Here is a 16,629-nt window from a genome sequence, read left to right as displayed (position 1 = left end):
AACAGGCACAAGTTCCCCAATTTGCTGGAACAAAATTGTTCAAATTGGTGTTAAGGTTACTGTAATATTCAGAATGGTGTGCATTGATCTATTATGTATATTATCTATCTGTTCCGCTGTACCGTTCCCACTGCTACTGTACTGTTCCCACTGTTGAATCCTCCAATTTCCCCCAAGAGAATTATGAAAGTATATCTTATCTTGGGAGTATAATAGTGGTCCCTAAAACGTCTTTCATGATTTCCATGGAGAAGTGCTAATCATTGAGTGTATGTAATGAATGACGCATATGTATTTGCGTTGCTCCCATTCAACTAGCTTTGCTCCAGTAGATTCAGGACACCAGACACACACGTTCTTCCCAAAACACACGCAAAGATGTTAGATGGTCATTCTCACTTCTTGCTCCTGGGACAATCTTTCATGAAATGGCCGATCTTGCCACAGATCCTGCAGCAACGGTCATTGGGCGCCAGCTCTCCCTCTGTAAGTACCTCCTGGTCAAAGAAATACTCCTGTGGGAGATATAGGGAGCCAAAGCGTAAAAACTACGCCCTCTATTGGTTGGGCTCGCATCCGCCCTATCTTTTGCATGGGAGAAAATGTTGGAATAATTATAAATTGATATAAACACAACACTTAATGACAACACATACCATTTTGGATAGATAAAGCAATAAACTACTAACTATATCAACTTCCATCGCAATAACGTGCGGTTTTTCAAAGGTACTTTTTATTTATTTTACGTTTGAGATATTCTACAGCGAATTACACATCCAGGTACTCTGCTGCGTTTTGAGCACTTCACTGGAGAGTGCAGCTGACCAGAGCGCTATGTTGGTGTGCTTCTTAAACATGAGGGAATTGGTCTTGATTTAGAGCACATTACTAGATTCTGTAGGCCGAGAGGAATCCAATGAAATTTTCTGACCACTAAATCAGTAAAACCATTCTGATCGCTTATGTTGTTAGTATAAGTGAACGGAGTAGAACATGGTGAAAATTTGCATCACAGCTAGAGGACGTTTTCGGTTTGGCAAGTCCCATCTGAATGAGCTTGGTTTGACTAACCTTAGCAAGATGGCTAGCTAACTAGCTATCTACTACTGCTAGCTAACTAGCCATCTACTACTGTGTAGAATAGTAGGGTGGACAATAGAATGCGACAAATCTGACCAAATTTGCAGGACAGAACAAGATAGATTAATCTATTGACGCAGCCAGGAAGCACCTTGGCTATTTCTGTGTAGCAGCGACAGCAGTGACACAGGGTGTGTGCATCATGGGAACTGTAGTCAGTTTATACCCAGCATTCCAAAAAACATTGTAAAACGTTTTATTCGGTCTTTAACTGCATAAACAATCAAAATCGATAAACAATCATTCAATGCAAGTGCCTTAGAAACGATGTGAATAATGCAATTGACCATATTCACATGGCGGCCATTTTGCTCTTACGTCACGCTCAGGGTGGGAGAATGCGGAAGTATCCATAGACCAATAGTACAAGTTTGTTATAAAAAATAACACTTCAAGATTCAAAATAGTCAAAAATAACATCCATAATACACGACTGGAATTACAAACTCATGATTACAGGACTCATTGTTTTTCACCACGGTAGTTTTCACGTTATGAAAGACATGGACGGGAATGAGCTGATGACTAATGCGCTCCTATGTATTTCATAACATGAAAACTACCGCGGTGATAAACAATCAGAGTCCGGTAATCATGAGTTTGTAATTCCAGTAGTGTATTCTGGACTGTATTCTATGCCAAGAGGAATGGGCAAAAATCTCCAGAAACAAGTGTGCCAAGCTCGTAGCTTCTTTCCCAAGACGGCTTGAAGCTGTAATCTCTGCAAAAGGTGGATCAACCAAGTATTAGGCTTGGGTGTGTACAGATATGTAAACCCAAAATTGCATATTTTTGTCAGAAAAATAAAATTGCATATTTTCTAAATATCTGTTTTCACTTTGTTATTATTAGCTATTGTGTGTAGATGTTTGAGCCAAAAAAATTATCTTATTAATCTGTTGTACAATTCCTTTAAGTCGTAACGTAATGAAATGTGGAGAAGGTGAAAGGGGTGTGCAGACTTTCCACCTTGACTGTCATTTTTATAGACAACGGTGCAAACTGTACCACTAGAGAGTGCTTTGTCACTTTAGCTCCCTATAGGTTGGGCAATAAAGTTGCATCTTTCCTTATCCTATAGATGCTACATTCAGTGAGGGGGATTGAGGAATGTGAAATATACTCTGGACACAACAAACATCACTGGTTCCATAAACCAAACACTTGCCATATGACTGGAGTACTCAGGAGGGAAGACTTGGACAGGCGTTCCAAACACTCTTCTGCCATTGATGAAGGCCTTCATGATGAAGTTGGTCACTGTGAAACAGGGGGAGAACCAGAGTCAGGTGTGTTCTGGCCAGGTGGGTTTCCACACATACAGGGGGAGAACCAGAGTCAGGTGTGTTCTGGCCAGGTGGGTTTCCACACATACAGGGGGAGAACCAGAGTCAGGTGTGTTCTGGGTAGGTTTCCAAACATACGAAGAGGAGAGGACAAGAACAGTGAACAGGTGTTGTAAGTGTTCTAGTTTAGATTTGTCTATAGATAATAACAGTAGTTGAATGTGGGCTGTTCTAGTTTAGATTTGTCTATAGTGAAAAAATGAATCGTGGCGAGCGCTCTGGGGCTGTGGTGCATGTGTGACAGAGGGACAGAGCGCTCTGGGGCTGTGGTGCATGTGTGACAGAGGGACAGAGCGCTCTGGGGCTGTGGTGCATGTGTGACAGATGGACAAACTAATATCCAAGGGTGGATCTCAAGTCCTTCCACCGGGACAATCAGAGTAAGAAACAAATAGAAAGGCCAGTGGGAGAATAGGCCAGAGAGGAACGTACTTCTCCTGGACAGACCAGCACCAAGGTTATGATTCAGATCAAACGGGTCTGCAGAAGAAGAAAAGAACAGAAAAGTTCACAAAACTGACGGCAACGTTTAAAACATGTTAAACTTAAGATGTGTTAAACCATCTAACCTCCAAGACCTCACCTCTCCCCACCACAGGCACCCACTGACCTCACCTCTCCCCACCTCACCTCTCCCCACCTCACCTCTCCCCAGACCTCACCTCTCCCCAGACCTCACCTCTCCCCACCTCACCTCTCCCCAGACCTCACCTCTCCCCAGACCTCACCTCTCCCCACCTCACCTCTCCCCACCTCACCTCTCCCCACCTCACCTCTCCCCACCTCACCTCTCCCCACCTCACCTCTCCCCACCTCACCTCTCCCCACCTCACCTCTCCCCACCTCACCTCTCCCCAGACCTCACCTCTCCCCACCTCACCTCTCCCCAGACCTCACCTCTCCCCACCTCACCTCTCCCCACCTCACCTCTCCCCAGACCTCACCTCTCCCCACCTCACCTCTCCCCAGACCTCACCTCTCCCCACCTCACCTCTCCCCAGACCTCACCTCTCCCCACCTCACCTCTCCCCACCTCACCTCTCCCCAGACCTCACCTCTCCCCACCTCACCTCTCCCCAGACCTCACCTCTCCCCACCTCACCTCTCCCCACCTCACCTCTCCCCAGACCTCACCTCTCCCCACCTCACCTCTCCCCACCTCACCTCTCCCCACCTCACCTCTCCCCACCTCATCTCTCCCCAGACCTCACCTCTCCCCACCTCACCTCTCCCCACCTCACCTCTCCCCAGACCTCACCTCTCCCCACCTCATCTCTCCCCAGACCTCACCTCTCCCCACCTCACCTCTCCCCACCTCACCTCTCCCCAGACCTCACCTCTCCCCACCTCACCTCTCCCCACCTCACCTCTCCCCAGACCTCACCTCTCCCCACCTCACCTCTCCCCAGACCTCACCTCTCCCCACCACAGGCACCCACTGACCCCAACCCCATCAAACGCTTGGTGACCCCACCTCCTGGCACACTGACCCTTCCCCTAACCCGTGATGACGATGTACTTGGAGGTCCACTGCTTGTTGAAGGGGCAGGGTTAGCGTTTGGACTTACCCTCGATGACGATGTACTTGGAGGTCCACTGCTTGTTGAAGGGGCAGGGTTAGCGTTTGGACTTACCCTCGATGACGATGTACTTGGAGGTCCACTGCTTGTTGAAGGTGGTGAGGGGGGCGTGCTGGCGGATGCTGATGACGTGCTCCCGGAAGTCAAACTCCTCCGTGTAGAACTGCAGCAGGCCCAGCCACAGAGCGCCCACCGGCTCCACGTTCCTCTGGCCCTGCGGCCAACGACTGGGCTGGAGAGAGGAGCACACGCACACGCGCACACACACGCGCACGCACGCACACACACATGCACACACACACACACACGTACACATGCATGAGCGCGCAACCACAAACGTATCAGAGCTTTTAGATACATCCACAGAGAAAAGTGTGCAGGTGGACACTTACAGTACAATGGCATAATACACGCGCGCGCACGCACGCACGCACGCACGCACGCACACACACACACACACACACACACACACACACACACATACACACACACACTCTCTCACCAAAGCCTCCAGATCATCGAAGAAGTAAACATTCCAGCCATCGACCAGGACCTCTGGCTTCTTCTCCCCATCGACCAGGACCTCTGGCTTCTTCTCCCCATCGACCAGGACCTCTGGCTTCTTCTCCCCATCGACCAGGACCCCTGGCTTCTTCTCCCCATCGTAAATCTACACAAATAAAACCCAGTCGCTGCATGAGGCACAAAGGACTTAATAAAACACCCACTCACACGTACAGACACCAGCTTCTCTGAGTGGAGAGAATGGAAACGTTCAAACGTTACTTGTTGCTAAATGCAAACAGTCTTTTACAAGTGATGGAGGAAACACGAACAATCGTTGAAACATTTAGCACAAGGCTACACGTGGAGAACTGCACCACTTTCAACTGCCTAGTAGTTTTCTCCATCAGCTGGTATGAATGCTCAGTCAGAGTCAGACGTTCCATCACTGTTATTTCAGTAAACGTCAAATCCAATCAGAACACAAACAAACAGAAAGTATGCGTGGGGATTAATCAGTGATTTGACTGTAGCTGTGTCAGTTGATTGTAGCAGCTGGTGAGCTGCTGTGCTCCAGGAGTCTCTGAGCACTCATGTGTCATGTGACTAAAGAGAAAAGGCACTTTCAACAAAGCCTAAACAATTGGGTGGTTAAAAATATATTTTGTTTCAATATAAAATAACAAAATCTGGTAACGCTTCCCACACAAAGGTAAAATTATACAAACATGGGCTAGTGATTTAAAGCAATCATTCGTTAGCTAAATGGTTTGGCTACAAATCTGAAAGATATTACAACTTTTATAAAGCCCTGCAGTGCAGCTACTTTGTTTCTTGTTACATTGTGTTGTTTTTAAGAAGATGATTGAATAAAATGAAATATGAATTTGTATTAATTTAATTTATTTGGGGTAAATAAATTGTTCTATTAATTGAGCAATATATATATATTTTTTTTTAAATAATTGGTAAATTACTTGACTAAAACATGATCGCTAGATTATTCAGTAAAGATTAGTAAAAACAGTCGCTGTCAGAGAGGTGTGTGTGTGTGTGGCGTGTCAGAGAGGTGTGTGTGTGTGTGGCGTGTCAGAGAGGTGTGTGTGTGTGTGGCGTGTCAGAGAGGTGTGTGTATGTGTGGCGTGTCAGAGAGGTGTGTGTGTGTGTGTTTGTGTGTGTGTTTGTGTGGCGTGTCAGAGAGGTGTGTGTGTGTGTGTGGCGTGTCAGAGAGGTGTGTGTGTTTGTGTAGCATGTCAGAGGTGTGTGTGTGGCTTGTCAGAGAGGTGTGTGTGTGTTTGTGTGGCATGTCAGAGGTGTGTGTGTGTGTGTTGTGTGTCAGAGAGGTGTGTGTGTGTGTGTGTGTGTGTGTGGCGTGTCAGAGAGGTGTGTGTGTGTTTGTCTGGCATGTCAGAGGTGTGTGTGTGTGGCGTGTCAGAGAGGTGTGTGTGTGTGTGTGTGTGTGTGTGTGTGTGTGGTGTGCCAGAGAGGTGTGTGTGTGTGTGTGTGTGGCGTGTCAGAGAGGTGTGTGTGTGTGTGTGTGTGGCGTGTCAGAGAGGTGTGTGTGTGTGTGTGTGTGTGGCGTGTCAGAGAGGTGTGTGTGTGCGTTACCTCCTGCAGCACGGGGATGACTGGCGGGTTCCGGTGCTGCAGGTAGAACAGCACCATGAGAGTGTAGGCGTAGGACGACAGGCTCCCGCGGGACGCGTCTCCGATGTCGCACATCTAGGACACGGGGGGGAACGCGTTGTCACCAGCTAGTTACACACACAGTGACACCCCCTTGATAGGTAGGCCCATGGCACTCAGCATGGACAGCAGAGCATACATTATAATAACAATGTTCATCAGTGATACAGACAAACACACAGAGCACTAGGGACTCCTTTCTAGTGTTGTTGATGGAACCATCCCTTGTGGTAAGGTAAATGGTATCCAAAGCGCTTTACCATGAAGGCCTTTCATTCACCCATTCACACAACAATGGCGGCAGCTGCCATGCAAGGTGCAAGCCTGCTTATTGGGAGCAATCTGGGGTTCAGTGTCTTAACCGAGGACACTTCGACATGTGGACAGGAGGAGCCAGGATTCAAACCGCCGACCCTGCGGTCATTGGACGACCCGCTCTACCTCCTGAGCCACAGCCGCCCCACGGGGTACGACTATCCTGATGAAAACGGCAGACACACACACTGCTGCCATGAAGGGCAGTGATGCTGAGATATCCTGCGCCATTTAAACCTGACATAACCTCTATCAATGATGTTGAAATATCCTGCACAATTTAAACCTGGCTCCACTTCTATCAATGATGCTGAGATATCCTGCGCCATTTAAACCTGATTCAACTTCTATCAATGATGCTGAGATATCCTGCGCCATTTAAACCTGATTCAACTTCTATCAAGGGGCCCAGTGTGCCATGAAAAACACCCCCACACACTCACCAGCCCACAGGGTTCACACATGGCATGATGGACGCATGGATTATGCAGGCGTCCCTAATATTTTGTACAATCTGTGTACCAGGGCCGGCCCTAGCATTTCAGCAGCTCTAGGCGAGATTTGTTGACGGGGGGGGGGGGGGGGGGGGGGGGGGGGGAGCTGCTGCGCGATTTGTTAACGGGGGAGGCGCCCGGCGCTGGGCGGAGGCGCCGCATCGCATTGCGAAGCGTAATAGAGACAGTAGGGATTACGGAATGAAATTATTTTAATAAAAATAAAAATAATTTTTTTTTTTTTTGCTCCTTGGCCAGGCGCCCCTTGGCCATTTGGCGCCCTAGGCGACCGCCTATTTCGCCTATGCCTCGGGCCGGCCCTGCTGTGTACATCAAATTGTGTGTGTGTGTCAGGGCTGACCTTAGCAAACACCTTCATGACGTAGCAGAGGATCTTCACCCTGCTGTCAATCTCTGCGTAGGATCCCAGAAGATTTGTGTTGTGCAAAGCCTGATGAGAAAGAGGAGAATGTGTGAATCACCGTGCCCATAAACAGATACAACCACCCAGCACGTCTTCAGCCACCCAGCACTTCTACCACCCAGCACGTCTTCAACCACCCAGCACGTCTTCAACCACCCAGCACGTCTTCAACCACCCAGCACGTCTTCAACCACCCAGCACGTCTTCAACCATCCAGCACGTCTTCAACCACCCAGCACTTCTTCTACCACCCAGCACTTCTACCACCCAGCACTTCTTCAACCACCCAGCACTTCTACCACCCAGCACTTCTACCACCCAGCACTTCAACCACCCAGCACTTCTTCTACCACCCAGCACTTCTACCACCCAGCACTTCAACCACCCAGCACGTCTTCAACCACCCAGCACTTCTACCACCCAGCACTTCTACCACCCAGCACTTCTACCACCCAGCACTTCTACCACCCAGCACTTCTACCACCCAGCACTTCTACCACCCAGCACTTCTACCACCCAGCACGTCTTCAACCACCCAGCACTTCTACCACCCAGCACTTCAACCACCCAGCACTTCTTCAACCACCCAGCACTTCTACCACCCAGCACTTCTACCACCCAGCACTTCAACCACCCAGCACTTCTTCAACCACCCAGCACTTCTACCACCCAGCACTTCAACCACCCAGCACGTCTTCAACCACCCAGCACTTCTACCACCCAGCACGTCTTCAACCACCCAGCACGTCTTCAACCACCCAGCACTTCTACCATCCAGCACTTCTACCACCCAGCACGTCTTCAACCACCCAGCACTTCTACCACCCAGCACGTCTTCAACCACCCAGCACGTCTTCAACCACCCAGCACTTCTACCACCCAGCACTTCTACCACCCAGCACTTCTACCACCCAGCACGTCTTCTACCACCCAGCACTTCTACCACCCAGCACTTCTACCACCCAGCACTTCTACCACCCAGCACTTCTACCACCCAGCACTTCTACCACCCAGCACGTCTTCTACCACCCAGCACTTCTACCACCCAGCACTTCTACCACCCAGCACTTCTACCACCCAGCACTTCTACCACCCAGCACGTCTTCAACCACCCAGCACTTCTTCAACCCAGCACGTCTTCAACCACCCAGCACTTCTACCACCCAGCACGTCTTCAACTGCAGCTGTATTCAAGCCCGGTTCCAGACTGGCCTGCTGGCTGCTCTCTCACCAGCGTGTTGTAGAGGCTGATGTCTCCCTCCAGACCCGAGCGCACATGGTAGAACTTCACTATGGGAACTTTGGCCGTGGTGATGGGCAGGATGTTCCTCAGACCTGGAGGCAGACACACAACAGTGGACTTTTTAATGTATTTTAATGTTATAAAACTGCACTAGATTACAAGATTGGGTGTTTTCTGTCTTAAATGCCAAATAAACTGTATAAACAATCCTCTGGGTTTGGACCTCCACTCTTCTCTAGACCTCTATCCTTCTCCATCCAGACCTCCATCCTTCTCTAGACCTCTATCCTTCTCTAGACCTCCATCCTTCTCTAGACCTCCATCCTTCTCTAGACCTCCATCCTTCTCTAGACCTCCATCCTTCTCTAGACCTCCATCCTTCTCTAGACCTCTATCCTTCTCTAGACCTCTATCCTTCTCTAGACCTCTATCCTTCTCTAGACCTCTATCCTTCTCTAGACCTCTATCCTTCTCTAGACCTCCATCCTTCTCTAGACCTCCATCCTTCTCTAGACCTCTATCCTTCTCTAGACCTCTATCCTTCTCTAGACCTCTATCCTTCTCTAGACCTCTATCCTTCTCTAGACCTCCATCCTTCTCTAGACCTCCATCCTTCTCTAGACCTCCATCCTTCTCTAGACCTCCATCCTTCTCTAGACCTCCACCCTTCTCTAGACCTCCACCCTTCTCTAGACCTCCACCCTTCTCTAGACCTCCACCCTTCTCTAGACCTCCACCCTTCTCTAGACCTCCACCCTCCTCTAGACCTCCACCCTTCTCTAGACCTCCACCCTTCTCTAGACCTCCACCCTTCTCTAGACCTCCACCCTTCTCTAGACCTCCACCCTTCTCTAGACCTCCACCCTTCTCTAGACCTCCACCCTTCTCTAGACCTCCACCCTTCTCTAGACCTCCACCCTTCTCTAGACCTCCATCCTTCTCTAGACCTCCATCCTTCTCTAGACCTCCATCCTTCTCTAGACCTCCATCCTTCTCTAGACCTCCATCCTTCTCTAGACCTCCATCCTTCTCTAGACCTCCACCCTTCTCCATCCAGACCTCCATCTTTCTCTAGACCTCCATCCTTCTCTAGACCTCCATCTTTCTCTAGACCTCCATCCTTCTCTAGACCTCCATCCTTCTCTAGACCTCCATCCTTCTCCATCTAGACCTCCATCCTTCTCCATCTAGACCTCCATCCTTCTCTAGACCTCCATCCTTCTCTAGACCTCCACCCTTCTCCATCCAGACCTCCATCTTTCTCTAGACCTCTATCCTTCTCTAGACCTCCATCCTTCTCTAGACCTCCATCCTTCTCTAGACCTCCATCCTTCTCTAGACCTCCATCCTTCTCTAGACCTCCATCCTTCTCTAGACCTCCATCCTTCTCTAGACCTCCATCCTTCTCTAGACCTCCACCCTTCTCCATCCAGACCTCCATCCTTCTCTAGACCTCCATCCTTCTCTAGACCTCCATCCTTCTCTAGACCTCCATCCTTCTCTAGACCTCCATCCTTCTCTAGACCTCCATCCTTCTCTAGACCTCCATCCTTCTCTAGACCTCCATCCTTCTCTAGACCTCCATCCTTCTCTAGACCTCCATCCTTCTCTAGACCTCCATCCATAGATGAAAAAACGGGATTCCCTGAACACTGTTCTAACTAGGCTACAGGAAAGAATAATTTATAATGACTTCCTAGACAAACAAGTAGATAAAGAAAGCATACTACTACACCACAGAAAGCACTGGGAATGTTCTGGTCCTTTCCTTTTTATTTTCCAAACTCACATGCAACAAGTGATCTCACTGTTGTAAACTTATGTTAAGTGCACACAAAGAGCATGATCTTACAGTACTACTGTAATAACTGAGTTGAGCACATTTTACATCTTCATTTTTTTCTTTTCTTATTTACACATTTGCTACATAAAAAAGTAAAGTGCAATCTGCACATTCGCTACACAAAGAAAGTGCAAACTGTAGTCCAAACTGTAAAGTCCTGAATGAAACAACGAGTAGGTCTACTGTGTTGCACTTGCAATTGCTCCTATAAGCCAGGGTGAGCCTGGCTTACCCATACAAATCCAAATGAAACATGATTTTTACACCTTCTTTCAGTGAAAGAAGACACAAAAATCGACTTTCAGAATTTTTTGACTTAAATGCGCCATATCGCTTCATTTTTATCCGTGTTCAGCGTTTTGGTAGTGCTCCGTCGCCCCCTACAGTCCTCATGAAAATACAGTCGTCGAAAATACAGTTACGGTCCGTTGACAGCTGTCTTACTAGCTCATCATTCACTTAATGAAAAATGCGGGAAGTATGAAATCAAGCGAGCCCCGCATATTCCATGTTTTTTTGCACGGAGTTCAGTGTTTATCGCGGTGAAAATGTGCTCTTTCTAAAATTGTGACCCTTGCATAATCTGGGCCTGATTATGCAATGAATTATGCGATCGCATAATCGCGTTTTTCTGGAGGGACTGTAATATGTGTGATATTATTCAGCATTGATGTGTGGTACTATTCAGTACTGAGCCAGCCAAGCAGGTTTGTGTAATGTGTGTGGCATTATTCAATATTGAGCTAGCCAGACAGTTTAGATTAATGTGTGGTATTATTCAGCATTGAGCTAGCCAGACAGTTAAGTGTAATGTGTGTGGTATTATTCAGTACTGAGCTAGTGAAGTAGTTGTTCCCTAAGGCCTAGGTGATCTGTCCAGTGACCTCTATCTAGGCCACTCTTGATACTGTAATAGCACAGTCTGCACACTGTCAGTGGGTGCGCAAAGACCCTCCTTACTTGGGCCCAGTAGCCCCCAAATTATGACTCTTTTCGTTTCTCCTGTGTAGCCTGGAATAATACCACACTTCCTTTTATTGCCTGAATCTGGAACTAAGATATCGTCCACCAATAAGATATCAGTAAACACCCCCTCACGCTGTTAGTGACCTTTGGAAATGCTACTGTATATAAACTGATGTAATCTAATCTAAGACCCGGCTCGGAGGAAGTCCGGGGCCCTCGTCTGGAGCCAAGCCCAGACGGAGGGCCCGCCTGCGAGCGCCTGGTGGCCGGGCTTACCACGGAGCCCGGCCTGGGCAGCCCGAAAAAGCAACATGGAAACACCATCTCATCCTCCATCCTGTGGACCCACCACCTGCGGGAGGAACTGTCGGGGTCGGGTGCGCTGCCAACTAGGTGGCAGTGAAAGCGGTGGGCACCGACGGACTGGACCCGGGCAGCAAAGGTTGACTCTGGGGACATGGAACGTGACCTCGCTGGGCCGGAGCTTGTGAGGGAGGTGGAGTGATACCAATTATACCTGGTGGGGCTAACCTCCACGCACAGCACCGGCGCCGGAAACAAACTCCTGGATAGGGGTTGGACCCTATTCTTCTCCGGAGTTGCTCACGGTATGAGGCGTAAGGCAGGTGTCTATACTAGCTAGCCCCCAGCTGAGCGCCTCTGTGCTGGAGTGGACGAGAGGGTCGCCTCCTTGCGCCTTAGGACTGTGGGGGGGGGGGGGGCTGACTATAGTTTGTGCATATGCACCGAACAGCAGTTCGGAGTACTCGGCCTTCCTGCAGACCCTAAGTGGAGTCCTGCAGGGGACTCCACTGTCCTATTGGGTGACTTCAATGCACACGTGGGCAATGATGGGGAAATTTGGAGGGGCGTGATTGGGAGGCATGGCCACCACGATCTGAACCCGAGTGGTGTTTTGTTGTTGGACTTCTGTGCTAGTCACGGTTTGTCCATAACAAACACCATGTTCGAACACAAGGATGCCCACAAGTACACCTGGCATCAGAACACCTTAGGCCAAAGGTCAATGATCGATTTTGTTATCGTATCATCTGATCTGAGGCCATGTGTTTTGGACACTCGGGTAAAGAGAGGGGCAGAGCTGTCCACTGATCACCATCTGGTGGTGAGCTGGTTTTGATGGCGGGGGAAGCCTCTGGACAGACCTGGGAAACCCAAGCATGTAGTGAGGGTGAACTGGGAACGTCTGGAGGAAGAGCCTGTCCAGAGAGATTTCAATTGCCATCTCCAGCGGAGCTTCTCAGGCATCCCTGTGGAGGTTGGGGATATCGAGCATGAGTGGTCGGTGTTCAAAGCCTCCATTGCTGAAGCTGCGGCTGGCAGCTGCGGCTTGAAGGCCATAGGTACCTCAAGGGGCGGTAACCCTCGGACACCATGGTGGACAGCGGTGGTCAGGGAAGCCGACCAACTGAAAGAGGAGGCCTTCCGGGATATGTTAGCCCGGGGGACTCCAGAAGCAGTTGCAGGGTATCGACTGGCCCGGAGGGCTGCGGCTTCGGCCATGACCAAGGCAAAGCAGCGGGTGTGGGTGGAGTTCGGAGAAACCATGGAGAAGGACTTTCGGTTGGCACCAAAGTGTTTCTGGAAGACATCAGACACCTCAGGAAGGGAAAGCGGTGGACCATCCAAGCTGTATACAGCAAGGAAGGGACACTGCTGACCTCAACTGAGGAGGTTGTTGAGCGTTGGAAGGAGCACTTTGAGGAACTCCTGAACCTGACAAATCCACCCTCTACAATCGAAGCAGAACCGGAAGATGATGGGGGGTCATCTGCAATTTCCCTGGAGGAGCTCACTGAGGTAGTCAAACTACTCCACAGTGGCAAAGCCCCAGGGACTGATGAGATCTGTCCAGAAATGTTGAAGGCACTGGGTGTTGGGGGCTGTCTTGGTTGACACGCCTCTTTAACATTGCGTGAAAGTCTGGGTCAGTGTCAAAGGAGTGGCAGACTGGGGTGGTGGTCCCAATATTCAAAAAAGGGGACAAGAGGGTGTGTGCCAATTATAGAGGCATCACTTTACTCAGCCTCCCAGGGAAAGTGTACTCCAAGGTGATGGAAAGGAGGATACGGCCGATAGTCAAACCTCAGATCGAAGAACAACAATGCAGATTTCGTCCTGGTCGTGGAACCACCGACCAGCTCTTCACTCTCGCAAGGATCTTGGAGGGGGCTTGGGAGTTTGCCCAACCTGTCTACATGTGTTCTGTGGACTTGGAGAAGGCTTACGACCGGGTCCCGCGAGAGGTCTTCTGGAGGGTTATGCGAGAGTATGGGGTGAGGGGGTCCCTACTTAGGGCCATCCAATCCCTGTACACCCAGAGCGAGAGCTGTGTCCGTGTCCTCGGCACTAAGTCGTCTTCCTTTCCGGTGGGGGTTGGCCTCCGCCAGGGCTGCGCTTTGTCACCAATTCTGTTTGTGATTTTCATGGACAGGATATCGAGGCGTAGCTGTGGGGAGGTCAACAATGTCCGCAAATGTTTAGGCCTGGGTTACACAGCAACATTTCGAGAACGAGAATGACAACGGAACGAGAATGACCTCCAAGTTACACGGAACGTTTCATCAGTGTTGCCAGAAGTTATCTGGTCTTGTGCTAGCGACATTTTAATCTGCAACAGAAAAGTAACCGACTCTCCTACAATTACATCATAGAGAGTCTATCTTTATATTTTCAGCTTATGTGCATATTTAGTTATATAAAAATGCCCACAAATCATCACTATGAAATCTGTGAAGTGTCGCCCTGAAAATATTGCTTGGCGACACCTCGTCATTGTATGAGAATTCCATATTACTGTACCAACGTTACTGTACATAGGAGTTGGTGGAATGGAAGTTAACGTAGCCCCCCCCTCCAGGATACCAAATTGCGGCGCTATCGTCAAAATTAGCAACCTAGTTTAAAACCAACACAACACCGCTAGATTTGAAAACCGGAATAGTTTAGAGACACTTTGAGCTACAAAGTCAGCTAAATTGTTATCACCAATTTGGTTTGGTGTCTGGTTTTATACATTTACAGTTTGACAGCAAGGCAGTATCCTTTGAAGGCAGTGTTTTTGTCTGAAGTTAAAAGTATGGATTGAGACGGAAGCAATGCGTAACGTCATGTAATGTCACTAAATACCTGTTGGCCAATCATCAATAAAATATCATTCTGGAAAAATTGTTTCCTGTGTAACGGTTGTCAAAACGAAGACAACAAACTGGTTGTTATGCTGGCCAGCTAACGTGTTCCCAAATAAATGCTTGTCTAATACGTTAGCTTAGTATTTGACTAGCGTTACCTGCTGTAACATCCAGTCACAAATGGTCTTAGATTCAGATGAAGGAACAAGTTTGTTTTTTGTATCAGTTATTTTAACAATTGCTAAGACGGCAATATAGTAAGCTAGTTACTTTAGCTACGTAGCTAGCTAAAGATATTGGTCCCCGAATCATTTTACAACTTGTTTAGCTATTTGTTCCGACGTTTCTGTAAAACCCTGCAGGTATCTAACGTTATGTAGCTAACTAACATAGCCTAGCTAACGTTAGCCTATAGAAGAGAAAAACAAACGTCAGATCAGATACGTATATCAATGGGTTATTTAGATAAACTGGCCACATTTTGGGAATCTACATGGTTACTTTCTCGCCTGAAGACATATTCAAACTTCATAAAGTGACATATTAACAGTCATGGAGACAAAATTGCTCTCCAAAATTGCACTTTTGGTCGGAGCAGTGGAGCGGGCGCATGGGATTGTGGGATATCTTGACCAACGAAAGATACATCTGTGCTGCCTTCAAAATCTGCCCAGTCAGAGACACCTCAGCAGGCAGCATATTTGTAAATATTCGATTGGGACATGACTTCATGCCATGACCTGCCTCCGAATGCTGCCTAAATAGGCAGCATTTTTAGCCATTTGAGACACAGCCAATATCGCAACACCATTCGCAACACTGAAGATGCGCGTGGCCGTTGTAAACAGACCCTGACAGTCATCTATGAAAATAATTCCTTCGACCAAAGGAAATCTTGGTCAACCTGTTCTCAAGCCTACATATCCATTTCATTATTATTTTATTATTATTGTTCTTGTTTCTTTTGATGTAGGCCTGCTAGACCAGGTTCCACACTCCTTCCACTTGGCTACAACTACAAAGATAGGACGAAAGTGGGTTTTTTTGCGTTTTGTTTCTGGAACGCATTCAACTGGGATACATCGTCGTCCTGGGCGCCAAATCCCGAGCTCCAATATAAATGGAATGCAGCAGTACCATCATGTGACATCATCATCATGTGACAGACATGGTACCATAATGTGACATTATCAGGTGACAGAGAGGTTTCCCTCTCAGGTTAGTAGATCTGTAGGACTGACCTGCGTGTTTCCGTAGCAACCTTGCTAGACTTTCGATGATGCTGATGCAATCAAGATCCTGAGAATAAGAATACAGCAAAATACAGCATTACACACACACATACACACATATTGAAACAGCGAAAAAGTACACACACAGATCAGATTATGTTTATGCAGTACAATGCTCCATGGATAGGACTGGCTCTGTGTGCTACTAACCCTTTTCTGCTTCCCCTCTCCCTAGTGCCTCTCTCTCTCCCTCCTACCTTCTAACCAGGTCCAGTGGATGCCCCACTGTCACCTGCAGACCACCCTGAGTCCGATAGATACCCCAGTGTCTGCAGTGGGTGTCCAGTACAGCCACTGACCCCGCCGTCCTCCTCCCTAGAGTCTCTCCCTCTGAGACTCTAACCAGGTCCTGTGGACACCCCGGCCAGGCCACCCTGTAGCAGGCCCTGGAGACTCAGCTCGGGTGGGACCTATGCCCCCCCTCACATTCCACTCTGTAAAGCGCATTGTGTTGCCTCTGTGTATGAAATGCGTTATACAAATAAAGTTTGATTTGAAGATCTTCCAAAAGGTGAACTACTTGAGGAGCTATTTCCATTGATTCAGAGTTGATACTAAGTACTAAAACTTAGTATTTACTAAGACTTAGTAATCTATGAGAGGATGGATGGGTGTATGTATGTATGTATGTATGTATGTAT

General features: G+C 48.4%; 1 protein-coding gene across 1 annotated transcript in view; it reads right to left on the bottom strand.

The window, feature by feature from the left end:
- Nucleotides 1–16,629, bottom strand: part of tut7 (terminal uridylyl transferase 7) — a 56,312-nt gene that overhangs the window by 12,498 nt on the left and 27,185 nt on the right. Inside the window, exons 17-25 of the mRNA XM_084456780.1 lie at nucleotides 15,938–15,995; nucleotides 8,724–8,827; nucleotides 7,430–7,519; nucleotides 6,182–6,295; nucleotides 4,572–4,739; nucleotides 4,124–4,301; nucleotides 2,922–2,969; nucleotides 2,312–2,403; nucleotides 400–515 (exon numbers count right to left, since the gene is read on the bottom strand). Coding sequence (XP_084312906.1) covers nucleotides 400–515; nucleotides 2,312–2,403; nucleotides 2,922–2,969; nucleotides 4,124–4,301; nucleotides 4,572–4,739; nucleotides 6,182–6,295; nucleotides 7,430–7,519; nucleotides 8,724–8,827; nucleotides 15,938–15,995 — 968 coding nt within the window. The remainder of the gene's footprint in view (nucleotides 1–399; nucleotides 516–2,311; nucleotides 2,404–2,921; nucleotides 2,970–4,123; nucleotides 4,302–4,571; nucleotides 4,740–6,181; nucleotides 6,296–7,429; nucleotides 7,520–8,723; nucleotides 8,828–15,937; nucleotides 15,996–16,629) is intronic.

This window comes from Borostomias antarcticus, assembly GCF_949987555.1.
Source record: "Borostomias antarcticus genome assembly, chromosome: 23".
Lineage (NCBI taxonomy): Eukaryota > Metazoa > Chordata > Actinopteri > Stomiiformes > Stomiidae > Borostomias > Borostomias antarcticus.
The sequence above is the reverse complement of the archived record's forward strand: the minus strand, read 5'-3'. Positions and strand labels throughout refer to the sequence as shown.